This window comes from Erpetoichthys calabaricus, chromosome 2 (genome assembly GCF_900747795.2).
Source record: "Erpetoichthys calabaricus chromosome 2, fErpCal1.3, whole genome shotgun sequence".
Lineage (NCBI taxonomy): Eukaryota > Metazoa > Chordata > Cladistia > Polypteriformes > Polypteridae > Erpetoichthys > Erpetoichthys calabaricus.
In genome coordinates, this window is record NC_041395.2 from 154,912,498 (window position 1) to 154,926,042 (window position 13,545).

Here is a 13,545-nt window from a genome sequence, read left to right on the forward strand (position 1 = left end):
AACAAAATGAAACAAAACCTAACAAAACAGAATTCAACCCCCTCTAGGTACCTATTTCACATCAAGGCTCGATTACACAGCAGCCTGCTCCGTGTTTCTTTACTCTGGGCAGACTTTAATATTCTGTATGTGGGCACGATTCTTATCTTGTTCCTGTTAATTGAAATTTGTCTGGGCTAATGCCCTCCACCAGCCCATTAACCCTTCTTTACCTTGTCTGTTTATCTTCACTTGTTTAATTGGGTTCCAGCGTCTGTTTCTGCAATAAGGTGTAGCAAAGTAGAAGCACTCCCTGGAGGTTAGGCCAGGCCATTTTACGGGGGCACATAAACGCACACCCACAACCGAAAAAATGTGTAAATGCCAGTCGACGTTACCAATACTGTAACACGTCTGCCCTGCTGCTTTGTCTCATAATAAATGCATATAAAGTGTCTGTTTGCACACATGAGCTATCAACTGGACACGCACACACATACACACCAAGAGACACACACACATTTTATATACGTAGGAAGGAGGATCTTCCTTACGTAGAATAAGTACCGTTCGATTTGGGAAGCATAGCGTGGGAAGAGTGATTGGCACTCCTTCGAACCATTGAACAAGCAGAGTGACAGGCCAGTCGCGCGCCAAAAGCCAATCAAAACTAACCGTGGGCGCGACTGTTGTTTCCCAGACTCTGATTGAATCGGTGCGGTTTCAATTAGTTACATAGAGACGGCACCGCGGAGTGGTGGACCGTATGGTGGGGGCTGTGTCATTTTGGTGCAAGTGCTACAGTTCTTTGCTTGAACGAGGGAGGTGATTTGTTTGAATGGACGCCGAACGTTAGTATTCTTTGTGTACATCATCATTTTGGAGACTCGTGTTTTTGGATGTTCACTAAAGACGTTTAACGGTGTAGCTTTACTATGGGGTGCCAGAGCATAGATGAGAAAGGACTGGTTACAAAATGTTATGAAAGGAGCAGACTGGCGTAAATGTATACTAAAAACCAGGCCGGCTTATTAGTCGGCGTGACGCTCCCTTCTTTTTGTCGCTGCTTTCTAAGAGAAAGAGAGCCCCGTTTCAACTTGTAGCAATGGATGTGCATTGTTGCCGGCCGATGCGGAGCCTGGCGCAGTGCAGTGGCAGTTACCGAAGCCCTTTGAAAATAGATTAAGTTCGATACTAATTCGGTTTCGTTGTTTGTCGACTTTATTTTTCGGCTGCCCTTATCTACGAGCTCCACATTTTGTGCGCTTGTATTTGGGGTAGGAAGTGGGGAATCCCGGACCGTTACGCAGCCATTCCGTACACATACACCGCGGGCATCTGAAAATGTGTATATATTTTTAACCGTGCTTTTCCTTGCTGTCAAGAGATACAAAGTATGCACGCCTCGGCGAAGCGACTGAAGACGGCAGCAGTTGAAGCAGCGATCGCGCAGGAATAACAGGCACCCACCGGCTTCCGTGATGAAAGTGTTACGCAGGAAACGGATCGTTTTGTTCATTGCTTACTTTTTGTTACTGATTTTAACAATGCTCAACCTAGCCAACTATAAATGGACTAAAGAGCCCCAGCAGTGCAATCATCAGATGAGGAGCACCCCATATCAGAGCAGGTCTGATATCCGTTATTTGTACAGACCATCCTTGGCTAAGAAGAGGCAGCTCGTCTACGTGCTCACAACCTGGAGATCAGGCTCCTCCTTTTTCGGGGAGCTGTTTAATCAGAACCCCGAAGTCTTCTTTCTGTATGAGCCCATGTGGCACATTTGGCAGAAGTTGTATCCTGGGGATGCTGTGTCACTGCAGGGTGCCGCAAGGGATATGCTGAGCTCTCTTTACCGATGTGACCTCTCCGTTTTCCAGCTGTACAACACTCCAGGGGGTAAGAACATCACCTCCCTGGGCCTGTTCGGGGCCACCCTAAACAAGGTGATCTGTTCCTATCCACTTTGTTCGGCTTATCGGAAGGAGGTGGTGGGCATGGTGGATGATAAAGTGTGTAAAAAGTGCCCCCCGCAAAATTTGAGGTTCCTGGAGGAAGAGTGCCTGAAGTATAACACTATAGTAATCAAGGGAGTGCGCATTTTGGATATCAATGTGTTGGCCCCGTTGATGGAAGACCCCTCCTTGGAGGTGAAAGTCATTCACCTGGTGAGGGACCCCAGGGCAGTGGCTAACTCCCGGATTAAGTCCAGGCATGGCTTGATTCGAGAGAACCTACAGGTGGTAAGGAGCAGGGATCCAAAGCTACGCAGGATACCTTTTGTGGACCCAAATCACAAAATGAACAAAAAGGATGGCTCAGATTATCACTCCATTGGAGCCATGGAGGTCATATGTGACAGGACCACCAGGACCTTACGAACTGCCCTGTCTCCACCACCCTGGCTTAAAGGGAAGTACATGGTGGTGCGCTACGAAGACCTTGTGGAAGACCCAATAAAAACTCTGAGGCAGGTGTACCGCTTTGTAAATCTGTCTGCAAACCATGACATTGAATCATTTGCACTTAACATGACAAGCGGGTCAAGTTCCTCCTCAAAGCCTTTTATTGTTTCCTCTAGAAATGCCACTCAGGCAGCCAGTGCTTGGAGGACAGTGCTAAGTTTCCAACAGATTAAGCAGGTTGAAGATTATTGTTACCATTCCATGAACATACTGGGGTATGAGCGGGTAAAATCCTCATCAGAGGTGAAAGATTTGAGTAAGTCACTGCTAATACCCCCAAAACTTTGAGGTTGTCCTTTACAGACTATCAGAGATCTATATGTTTTATTTGGGGTTTTATTTTTTGTTCAATTGTAAAGACAGCAAAACAAAAGTTGTACTGTATTTACAGAATTTTATGTTACCACAAGTTTTACCAGTTCTCTTTAATTTAACAATATTTTCCACTGGACATTTATGACTGCATTGAATGTAGTTTTGTTTTTTGTTTGGCTAATTCTTGTACTTAATAGCAGGAGCAGCGATGCTCTTAAAAAAAAAAAACACACACGCACACACACACTATGTTGCCCAGAGAGCCCACTGACAGTTTTATAAAACAATTTAAAGTGAATACAGCAACTTTATGCCTCTTTGTGTTCTGCAAATGTAAAGCAGTTGTAAGATTCATAAGTACTAGAAGTAAGATTTGTAATTGGTGTACTTTGATTTGGCCTCAAATGTCATGTGTGTTTTAAAGCTTTAAATACATTTGTATTTTATATTTTTTTATAAACTTAATGTCTACATATCAGTTCTTTGCTGCTGTTGAAAACTCTATGAAGCGGTTAAAAGTTTTTGTTATACATTTCTCTTACATATGGCATTGTTTTTTCTCATAAGACAATCAGACAAAAGCATTCTTCTGAATGATATCATGTGTAAAATGTGTCCTGGGCCATTGATTAACTTGCCAAATATGCTGATTGCCTTCATTTAAAAGTTACATTTGTATCATGAGAACCTTGAAGATTGTAAGGGTGAGATGATAGCAGTAGTAATATTTGATTTGCTCCTTACATTACTTATTTACTGGGACTTTCCATGTTCTACAATAATAGGCAACATAAAACCTTTGTAAACTATTTTCATTGTTTAAATGCATAAAAGCTTTTACTAGTTTCATTGAAAATATGCATCAGAAGGGGCACTAAAATGTGTCCTGAATTTCAGCATTGTCACACTTTTTAAAGTTGTGCATGTTTAAATCTTTGTCTGGACTCTTCTCTGGTTGTGGCTTGGTTATAAAGGTTTTGCTCCGTGAGATGCTAGTGTAAAGTTTCAAGGATTAGTTTAAAACCTTCTATAATAATTTAATGCCTGAATTGTAAATTTTTTATTTATTTATGTTTATGTTGAAGCATTGGTGGCTTGTTGGTTTACAAAATAACATTTCTAGTAGACAGTCAGTCAATTTTGTTAGGGGGAAGTTCTCTGACTATTTCTGGTGTCATTTTTTTTTTTGCAATGTTGGGAGCATTGCTGACAATATTTTCTAAGATACGGATACTGGAGTGGTTCATAATTAAACTTTCACAGACATAGCTATTAAGTATTTTTTTATGAAATCACACATACTGTTAATAAGCTTTTGTTTTTATTGAAAATGATGAATAATAAAAATAGTTTACACGTGCCTAATCATTTTTAAGGGGTTATAAATATGTACTGTAAAATAAGAAGTGTTGAATCTAACTGGTGTTCTTATAAGATGAAATCAAACCCAGGGTAGTTAACCAGTAAGTCGGTCACTGAACGTAAAGCCATAATTTTAGCTACTCATTAGCTTTTAAAATGGGAAGAAAAAAATTACCTGGGGTTAGTCTATAAATGTTAATTCCGCTTACTTGCTGGAGATGAAGTAAGGTATTGTGATTTGTGTGAAGCCTGCATGGGCTGAGAAGTCAGTAGAAATATATGTTGTTAAAACTTTAACATTGGTTAAGAAATGGTAAAAGAGTTACTTTTCATCAAAGTTGCACATTTTGTTTTGCTATTAGTGTGACACTTCAGCTTTTTAAATTGAAGATCAAACAATAAAAGTGAGTGCCCAACTCTGGTTTAGTAATCATTTTTACTTGTATTATCTATTATTACTTAATAAGGTGCCACAAATAGTACCATGCAGGTTCATTTTATTTGTATGTGCCTGTACAAATTTTAAGCACACCTGTAGAAATGTGTATTTTTTCCTATTATTGCCATGATTCTCCTGATGAGAAGGTAGGAATTTTAAAGATGAAGGTGCATAGTAGCATAGCCATGACTAATTCTGTGCTTTTCATTTATTTCTCTTTTGAACTAGGTATTTGCAAACTTTTAAACAAATATATCAAGTCAAAGTGTTGTCTCTGTGCATACACTAATGGTGATCATTAAATCCTTAACAAAACACAGCTTAATTGTCAGCCAGCTAGATAAACATTCCCAATGAAACCAGTGAGGTTTTTATAGACTTTGTTCTTATTTCTTCACTTCTGCCCTGTTCTAGTGCTGAACATCCATGAGAAGAGAAGAGGGAAACTTTTGTGACAACATGTACACAATAGGATGAACAATTATAAACAGGAAAAAGAGAAACTGTGAGGAGGGCTGCTTTAAATATATATTATTAACTTATTTAAATGATATATTATTTAACGTTTGTCTAGACACAATAATAGGGATAGAAAATGGGCGTGTTATATTAAATATTAGGCTGTGTGAGACTGCATAACATTTTTTGCAATTATGTGTACACCATGTGCAATTTATTTTAAAAATACTTGTATATAAAATGTGCATATTTTGAATTATGAATATTATTAATGTTCCAGAAAGAACCTTTATTTATCTGTAACATGGTTCATAAACATCCAATGACTGAAAAAGATTTGTAAAATACCAATGCTGTTCTGATTTTAAAAGAACTCTTACTGCATAACAGATTTTCCTGCTCTGTTGGCTTGCTATAAGTCGCCTACAAGACATTAAAGAGTCCTGTTTTGTCCACGTTAGGAACCTTTTCAAAGCTCAAATAACCATTTTTATGTACAAACAGCCCTTCTCAGAATGAAATGGTTCGCTTTCAAGCAACCATGCGACCCAGTAAAATTGCATCAAGAAACCATAGTTTTAAAAGTGATGCTGGATAGTTTAGAAGCAGCATTTTTCATGTGGCAGTATTTCCATTTTTTGGGTTGAAATGCTTTTTCGTTTTTGTACACAGCTTTATTTGGGTTATAATGTAAAAGTGCAGAAAAGATTTCGTAAGATTACCCAGTCCACAAAACTGTCCGCGCGAAGGCTGGAGCGCTGCAGATTTGGATAAAGACAGGTTTACGTCCGAGTCCCTGCCACTGGGCACTGGAGCTACTCAGCGAAATGACTGCCATAACTAATAGATGGAGAGGTGCCAGTGCGCGTCTGTGCCTTGTAAACTCGGTGCCAGCTATGCTAATCTGCTGGCATCCTTTCTTTTAATGAAACCATTTGAACAATCGCGAAGCAATGCTCTTAAAAAGGCTACCAGCGACGCGTTAGTTCTGTTGAGCTGAAGTGTGCTGCACTCGTTTTCCGTTTTGTCAGACCTCACCTGAATTTAAGCCTAACGTCCAAGTCAGTAAAACGCAGGACGCATGCAGGAACCTGAACTTTAGTGCTTCAACGTGCCTGGAGTCGTCTGTAAAAACAATAATAATTATATTAAGTAAATAACATTGAATCTGCCCAAGTATATCAGAAAAACAAAAAGAACTTGAAACGCTAGCTGACTTGTTCAATTTTCACAATGGGTGGCATCTCAGAGTTTTGGAGCACTTAAAGGACTTAATTGTGCACTAAGGGGCGCTGTGGTTGTTGGGAGAAGCGCTAAAGACGACTAGAAGTGCAAGAGTGAAAAAAGAATCGAACCAGTGGCTGAACGGGATACTAAATTGTAGATATTTGTACATTTGTACACGATTTCAGTTTCCCCAAATGTTTAAATCCTCACACTAAGCGATTCATTATCGCCCGTTTGTAATAGCGTCTAAATCGGAGTTAGGCATTTTGTGATATTCATTGCTCACGTCTCGGTCAATCTGCACCTCTTGCTGAGCAGGTAATCCTTAACGTCAACACCTTTGTATTTGCAATAATCCTGAAGCAAAACAAAGTTTTACGGAGTTTTCAGCAGGCCGGACCCCGTCCTATAGTTCCTACTCGAACATAAACACTTGCCTTGCTGTAATCAGTCCGAAAAACGGCGATCTAATCCAATCGGTAATGTCCCGAGGAGCTCTACTTGGGATGCAGGTTTTTGTTCCAACCGTCTGCACAGTCAGCGACACATTTTACTTCTATTTGATCTTATTGTTTAATTAACTGGTCTTTTTGTGTCGTTCTCTGCTTTTATAAATTTCGGTATTTTTTTGTAGCTTTAAATGCTTAAATATTTGATTACATTTTCCGTATTAATTGAAAAAATTAATTTTCTGCAAACTATGCTTCCCTGGTGTATCATAACTTTTATTATTACTACACGGACACCTTTATCGATGGCGGATCATAACATTTGAAAAGCATTGATTACATTTTTTCGTTTTTTTTTTTAATTGAAACATATCCAGATGAAGTAACTTGCTCATGGTCACCCAATATCAGTTAGAGGGATTTGAATTTGAACCCACGGCTTCAAGGTTTGAAATCCATCCATCCGTCCATTATCCAACCCGCTGCATCCTAACACAGGATCACGGGGGTCTGCTAGAGCCAATCACAGCCAACACAGGGGGCAAGGCAGGAACAAATCCCGGGGAGGGTACCAGCCCACCGCAGGGCACACACGCCAAGCACACATTAGGGACAATTTAGGACCGCCAATGCACCTAACCTGCATGACTTTGGACTGAGGGAGGAAACCGGAGCACCCGGTGGAAACACACGCAGACACAGGGAGAACATTCAAACTCCATGCAGGGAGGACCCGGGAAGCGAACCCGGGTCTCCTAACTGCGAGGCAGCAGCGATACCCACTGCACCCTAGGGTTTGAAATCTAAAGCCTTATCCTTTACACCTTGTGTGCCGCCAGTGGCAATAATATCAATAAATGACAAGCGGAGTAAACACCCAGGCTAACACTGGTCTTCTTAAGCGTCAAAGCCACTAGAGGGCTCATTATAAATAATGGCTTATTAAAAAGCAGAATGACAATCGTTATGAAATATTAAAATATGAATATATATGACATGTATATAAATATGTGATTCAAATATACATACGTTTCGTACATTCAAATAAAAACAGCAAGGCGAATTTGGTCATTTTTGGATTTACATAAAAACATTGCACTTTGGAAATTGCAACTTGTTTAATTAAGCAAGAAGTCCAGATAGAAACAGTAACATGTTGGGAAATAAGGTCCATTCACAGTGGGCATCCAGGCTTAAACTATCGACTTTGTCCAGATACAGAAAGGCCTGCTGATTTCTTAAAACCCCATTAAACCCTTTAATTCAGGGTCTAAGAGAGATGCAGGATGTTTATTAAGGATCGGATGTAAGGTGCAAACCACTCCTAGACTGGGTGCCTGCTTGTTACTGTACACTTACTCCTAGACTACACTCTTAAATTGGGGCGGTTTAGAGTTACTAGACAAACGTCTTGGATAAAAATGGGAACCAAAACTCACGCAGAGAACGTGAAAACTCCACACAGGAACTGACTGGAGCCAACAACTGAAATACCAATGTTTAGTTATAAACTATAAACACAATTCGTTGCTTTCATATGACATTCTTTAAAAATGGGGCCGCGCGGTTTCCCATTCGCACGTAACGAAGTGTTCAATTATGCTAAGGTGTCCTCCATCCTTCCGTCTTCCTAACCCTCTTGTGCAGGGTGGCGTGGCGGTGCAGTTAGAGCCTAACCGAGCAATTACATAGTGCAAGGCAGGAGCAATCCCTGGACAGGACGCCAGTCATTTCACAACCTATCGTCACTGCTGTGTGCACATGATCTCATGTTAAAGATAGCTGTGCGTCACGTTATTGACTATGTTATATCTTGATAAACTGCCATACACTGCTATCTAGTCCATTATCAAATTCGAAAAAGAAACTGAGAAAAAAAAATCCCCTTCGCTCACCTCGCTCATTTTTCGTCTTGATGACATCACTGCCCCGCCCATAAGCGCTCCGGTCTGCTCGACCCAGTCTGGCATCTTCACTCCTCTACGGAACGCAATTTGGGTCATAAATGTCTCGAAACATAGCCTGATTTGTGCCGGGCGTCGTTATTATGTGAGCTTGTCATCTAAATACAACAGAATAAAAAAGTTCAGCGTATGAGGAATTATTTTAAACCCATTGCTATATCACAAGCACTTAATCAATGTTTCATAAAGACGGCAGTAAAATGGAAGTCAATTAAAGTAATCCCAGACTTTGAGCTCCAGATCTTTAAGCTATTTGTGGTTAAAAAAAAAAATATCTTTGCTGGAATTCTAAAATCTGATGCTCTTCTGTTGTCTGTAAAACATTTCTATTTATAGAAAATTAAAGTTTGGGATTTTGAACCTTGCACAAAACTAATTAAAATGTCTATTTTTGTTTATAAGTTCTTTATACGTTTTTTGTCTCAGTTCTTAAAATTCCTGCACCAAAAGTCTGAAGTAAGCCTGAAAAAATAAAAAGGTGTGTTTGTTGTTTGCATGTGGTGATGCGGGAGAAATCATTATTCTGGCTGCAGAGCATTTTGGATGATACTTGACTTTTCAACACTTCCATGCCCATTACTAAGCATCACATACTCGGCAAGTTACAGTAGGTGTCGAGTTTGAATCTTTGATTGCTGATCTGGTTATATGGTGTTAGTCTGGTGAAATGGCTATTTCTGCTTACTGATTGTCCATCTATTTTACTAAGCCGTTCTGTCCAATACAGGGTTACCAGGAGTCACATCTCACCATGGCACATTTGGGCCAAGGCAGGAACTAACCGTGGTCCATTGCAGGTCGCACTCAAGTGGGACCTAACTTAGACTTGCTTTTTATCTTTGATGGTGTGAGAAGAACACTTAAGAATTTGGATGATAGCCCAAGTGGTCATGTTCACAGTGTGCAGGCTCTTTACAGTCAGCATCTCCATTTCGAGTCAAGTCTCATGGTGCTCCACCACCCCTTATTGTCCCAAGTGCAAAATTATCATACAGACATCATTGATTTTGCATATCTGGCAATACTTTATGGGTGTAAAGCTGACCTCACCTGAACTTGTTAACTGGGGTTGGAAAAATGGTTTAGATAAGTAATTCCTGAGGTAAGACAAGCAAATTTGTATTCATTACCCTCCCAAGGCTTTTTGCCATGGTGTCCGTATTTCTATAATTTTAGCACAAGCAATTGTGTGATCTGTACAGGGCTGCAGAGCCTCTCTGTGGGTGGGATTTGAAGCAGAGTGCGGTCCAGTGTTTTATGCAGAGGGTCACACTGCCGCCGATGGATGGGCAATGAATTGGTGGCAGCTGGTATAGGTGCACCTAAAAAGGGTGATATATTGGAAATGTTATGATTGAAGCAATTTGTATAAGTGTTAGAAAGGCTTTTATCTAGCACAGCATATGGGTTACTGTCTTCACACAGTGTGCATGGCTAATATTTTAAAATACTATAAATTGTTATCAGGTTAATATGATGTCGGGCACTGCAGGGAATGGCATTTCTGTGTTTCATCCCTGTTAGTTTTAACCATGGGGGGATACTTCGTTTGAGGATGATATGTTTTTCCTATGGGCTTCTCCCAGGAGCTCCATTTTTGCATGTCATACTCCCCCTTTCAGGACGACAGGCAGGTATTAGTGGGTCAAGTGTACGGTGACCTGTCATAAATTGTCATCCAAGTCAGGGCTAGTTCTTATCTTGTACTCCTTTCTGTTAACTTACAGCTACACAGGTAAGGAAGGAAAAGAAAGGTGAATGCACAGGTAATTGTTTACAACTAATTTTTAGGAACTTCATGGTTTCTTAATGGCCCTCAAACTCTTCCCTTCCTTTCTGTGTGGAGTCCATTGTTCTGAAGAATGACTAACCATAATTTTTGTTGCTACCTAAATTCCTCCCAATCAATCAGCTCATTGCTGAGATCTTCTGAGCTTGCACAATTTACAACTGCATGATTTTGGTTATTTGGTAAAGTGACAGAAGATGGATCCTTGTACTTTGACTTTTGTTTCCCTATTTGATGCTTAGTATCAGAAACTGTCCTAACACAACTGAGCCAGTTATCAGTAGCCTGAGCGTCATCTATGGTTTCAACAAATTCAGAAGGTGATTTTGAAAGATAACTGACAAAGGCTGGGGATGAGAAAATGTGAGCTTTCTCGACAACCAGAAAGGGCTTTTTTGCGAGTTGGGTTGATAAAAGTGAGCAATACACTTAAAAAAATAATAAAGTAAAGTAACACACAGCAGCCCCTTTGGACATGATACTGCAGCAGTAATCTGTAAAATTCACATCCTAGTCTGTGAGGCAGCAATGTGAGGAGAGCTGGTGTTAAATAATAATGAAGTGAGGCTCGGTGTTGACGGAAAAATGTATTTTTAGTTGGCTTTTGGGAGGAAGTGATATATGTATGTATTTTTTGACAAAATGTATAAGTGATTTGAATAGAAATGCAAGTCTAAATATCTGGTGTATTGATTTCAAAATTTTTTTTTCTTTCTTGATACAACTGGGACACCTTGGACCCTTGGGAAAAGAGACTTGTGAAAAGAAGGCCTATTTGTATAAATTAAACACATCAAGCTAATTTTAAACAAGGCTGACGAAAATGGTGCATTTGCCAGCTTTAACTGTTGGCTGGTTATCCTTTATGAATGTACTGATAGACACGCATACCTGGATGAGCTTGTGTGTACGGTTATAAATGAAGTTAGTCTGGTGGTGTGCTGGTGCTGAGGAGAGCTTCAAGGACCCGCAGACATATCCCAGTCTGGTCACTAGGTGTGACGTCTGTATTTTCACCCCACAACTATGGTTCTCATCTACATCACCAAAGCTGTCCAAGTTAGTTTAACTGGCAACTCTAAACACACCAGGCATGCATGTGAGTGTGAACTGCTGTAATGGACTAGCATTCCTCCCAAGGCTGCTTCATGCCATAGGTGTTATGTTTCTGGGATGGACTCCAACTCCTAGTAAAACTGCATTGTGATGCGTGAGTTTGTAAAATGGATGGCATAAAAATTGGTGTGTGAGATTGAGGCAAACCCCTTTTTAAAAACTTCTTCAAGGTAGCACTCTCATGATCGAGTCACTCTGAACTGTCTCACAGGTTCAAGCAAAAGGACAGCAAACAATTCCACACTACACAGCCAGGAAACGAAAGATGCCTCATTTAGAGTACCACTCTGCTATTGATCGGGCAAAGACCCCAAGAAGACCAACTGGGTAGGTACAATATAAACTTGATGTGGAACACACAGGGAGTAATATCACACATCCAAAGAAGGTAACTGATATGATTAGCCACAAAGTGCACAAAAGTCTGATAATGATCCAGCAGTGCCACTCACACTAGCTTTAGAAGGGTTAGGAAATGTGTAACATTGAATTGTATTTGGAGACTATTGAAAATCTGCGGTGGGTTGGCACCCTGCCCAGGATTGGTTCCCTGCCTTGTGCCCTGTGTTGGCTGGGATTGGCTCCAGCAGACCCCCGTGACCCTGTGTTCGGATTCAGCGGGTTGGAAAATGGATGGATGGATGGATGGACTATTGAAAATTGGAGCATTTTAATTTTTACTTATTTACTTTATTAAAATCAAAGCTAATACATTTCACTTTTTTTATGGCATCCTACAGCATAAAAGAGTTTAAAACCCCAAATAGGCTTGTGGTGTCTGAAATATAGTAGCTTTCATAAACATCAGATCTCAACTCAAGCAGCGTAAAAACTGCAGCCATTGATGTACTATTATTAGTTTTTGGTTATGGAGAGACTATGCCTAATTGTAGTACAGTACATGTTTCTTAACCATAACATTTCCGAAAGTACCCAGGAGAGAGTTAAAAATCTATGCTGAAGTCTGCATGTGCACACCCATGCTGCTGACATGTCGACAAGTTTCCAGCCATGCATGCGACTCTGTAACTTGTACTGGGGATTTGTTTCGCTGTTAGGAGCGGCTGTGAAATGTGTAAAAGGGAAAAATATACAGATGGAAACAATCTCCCGTAAGGTAAATTAATCAGTAATTGAGGTTGCAGAGAATGTTTCTCTGTTTTTAAGACAGATGCCTTTTGAAAATTCACCAATGCTTTTGAAATTTCAGAAATTTGTGCACTGTGTTTGGTTTGAGATATCTCAAACAAAATTGACCTTTCTGACAAATTCCGTTGAAAAATAAGGGTATAAAATTTCAAGGAAATTGGACAACTGGAAGCTGAGATGTTTTCATGCAGATAGACATGACAATAAGAATAGGTTGCTTTCACATTTTATGCAATTGTCCCGAAAAATTAAACATTTACCATTGTTTCTTTATATATTTAATTATATGTCTATTAATGACATATATGTTCAGAGATTTTTTCCAGTAAAAGTTTTCAGGTAAGGTAGTTCTACTCACTAATCATGGCACCAGAGACCGACGACATGATTGACATTTTGATTAGCACATATAAGTAAGAATTTGACTATACTCTGTACACGGGGACAATAAGGACCCTAGAAACTCCCTCTCTCTCTCTTTATATATATATATATATATATATATATATATATATATATATATATATATATATATATATATATATATATATTTATATATATATATATAGTTTTGTATATAGGTAATTGTGCTACCTGTCTAAGACGGGTTGAAATCTAAGTAATCTGTATAGGCTTCAGTGTTAACATTTTCAGAGCAGTGTGTCTGTGTGGTTGTTTGTGATGCACCATCTGTTGGATAGCAGAGAAATAGCAATTGGACAAACATATAGACTAAGATTTGTTTAGGATTTTCTTGTATTTTTCTGCATTCATTTTACCCTTTACCCTACAATCTATACTGTATTGGCACACATGTGCTGGCATCCGGGCC

The 13,545-nt window shown here is 39.7% G+C and overlaps 1 protein-coding gene across 1 annotated transcript; it reads left to right on the forward strand.

Annotated features, from left to right (window-relative positions):
* Positions 1-675: 675 nt before the first annotated feature.
* LOC114646473 (carbohydrate sulfotransferase 2-like) lies at positions 676-4,542 on the forward strand. Its single transcript, XM_028794684.2, has one exon. It carries the CDS (start codon positions 1,461-1,463, stop codon positions 2,730-2,732), a length of 1,272 nt encoding a protein of 423 aa, XP_028650517.1. The 5' UTR covers positions 676-1,460; the 3' UTR covers positions 2,733-4,542.
* Positions 4,543-13,545: the final 9,003 nt, after the last annotated feature.

What these genes read in the sequence shown, in the direction of transcription:
- LOC114646473 (XM_028794684.2), top strand. Translation starts at nt 1,461, where the DNA reads ATGAAAGTGTTACGCAGGAAACGGATCGTTTTGTTCATTGCTTACTTT.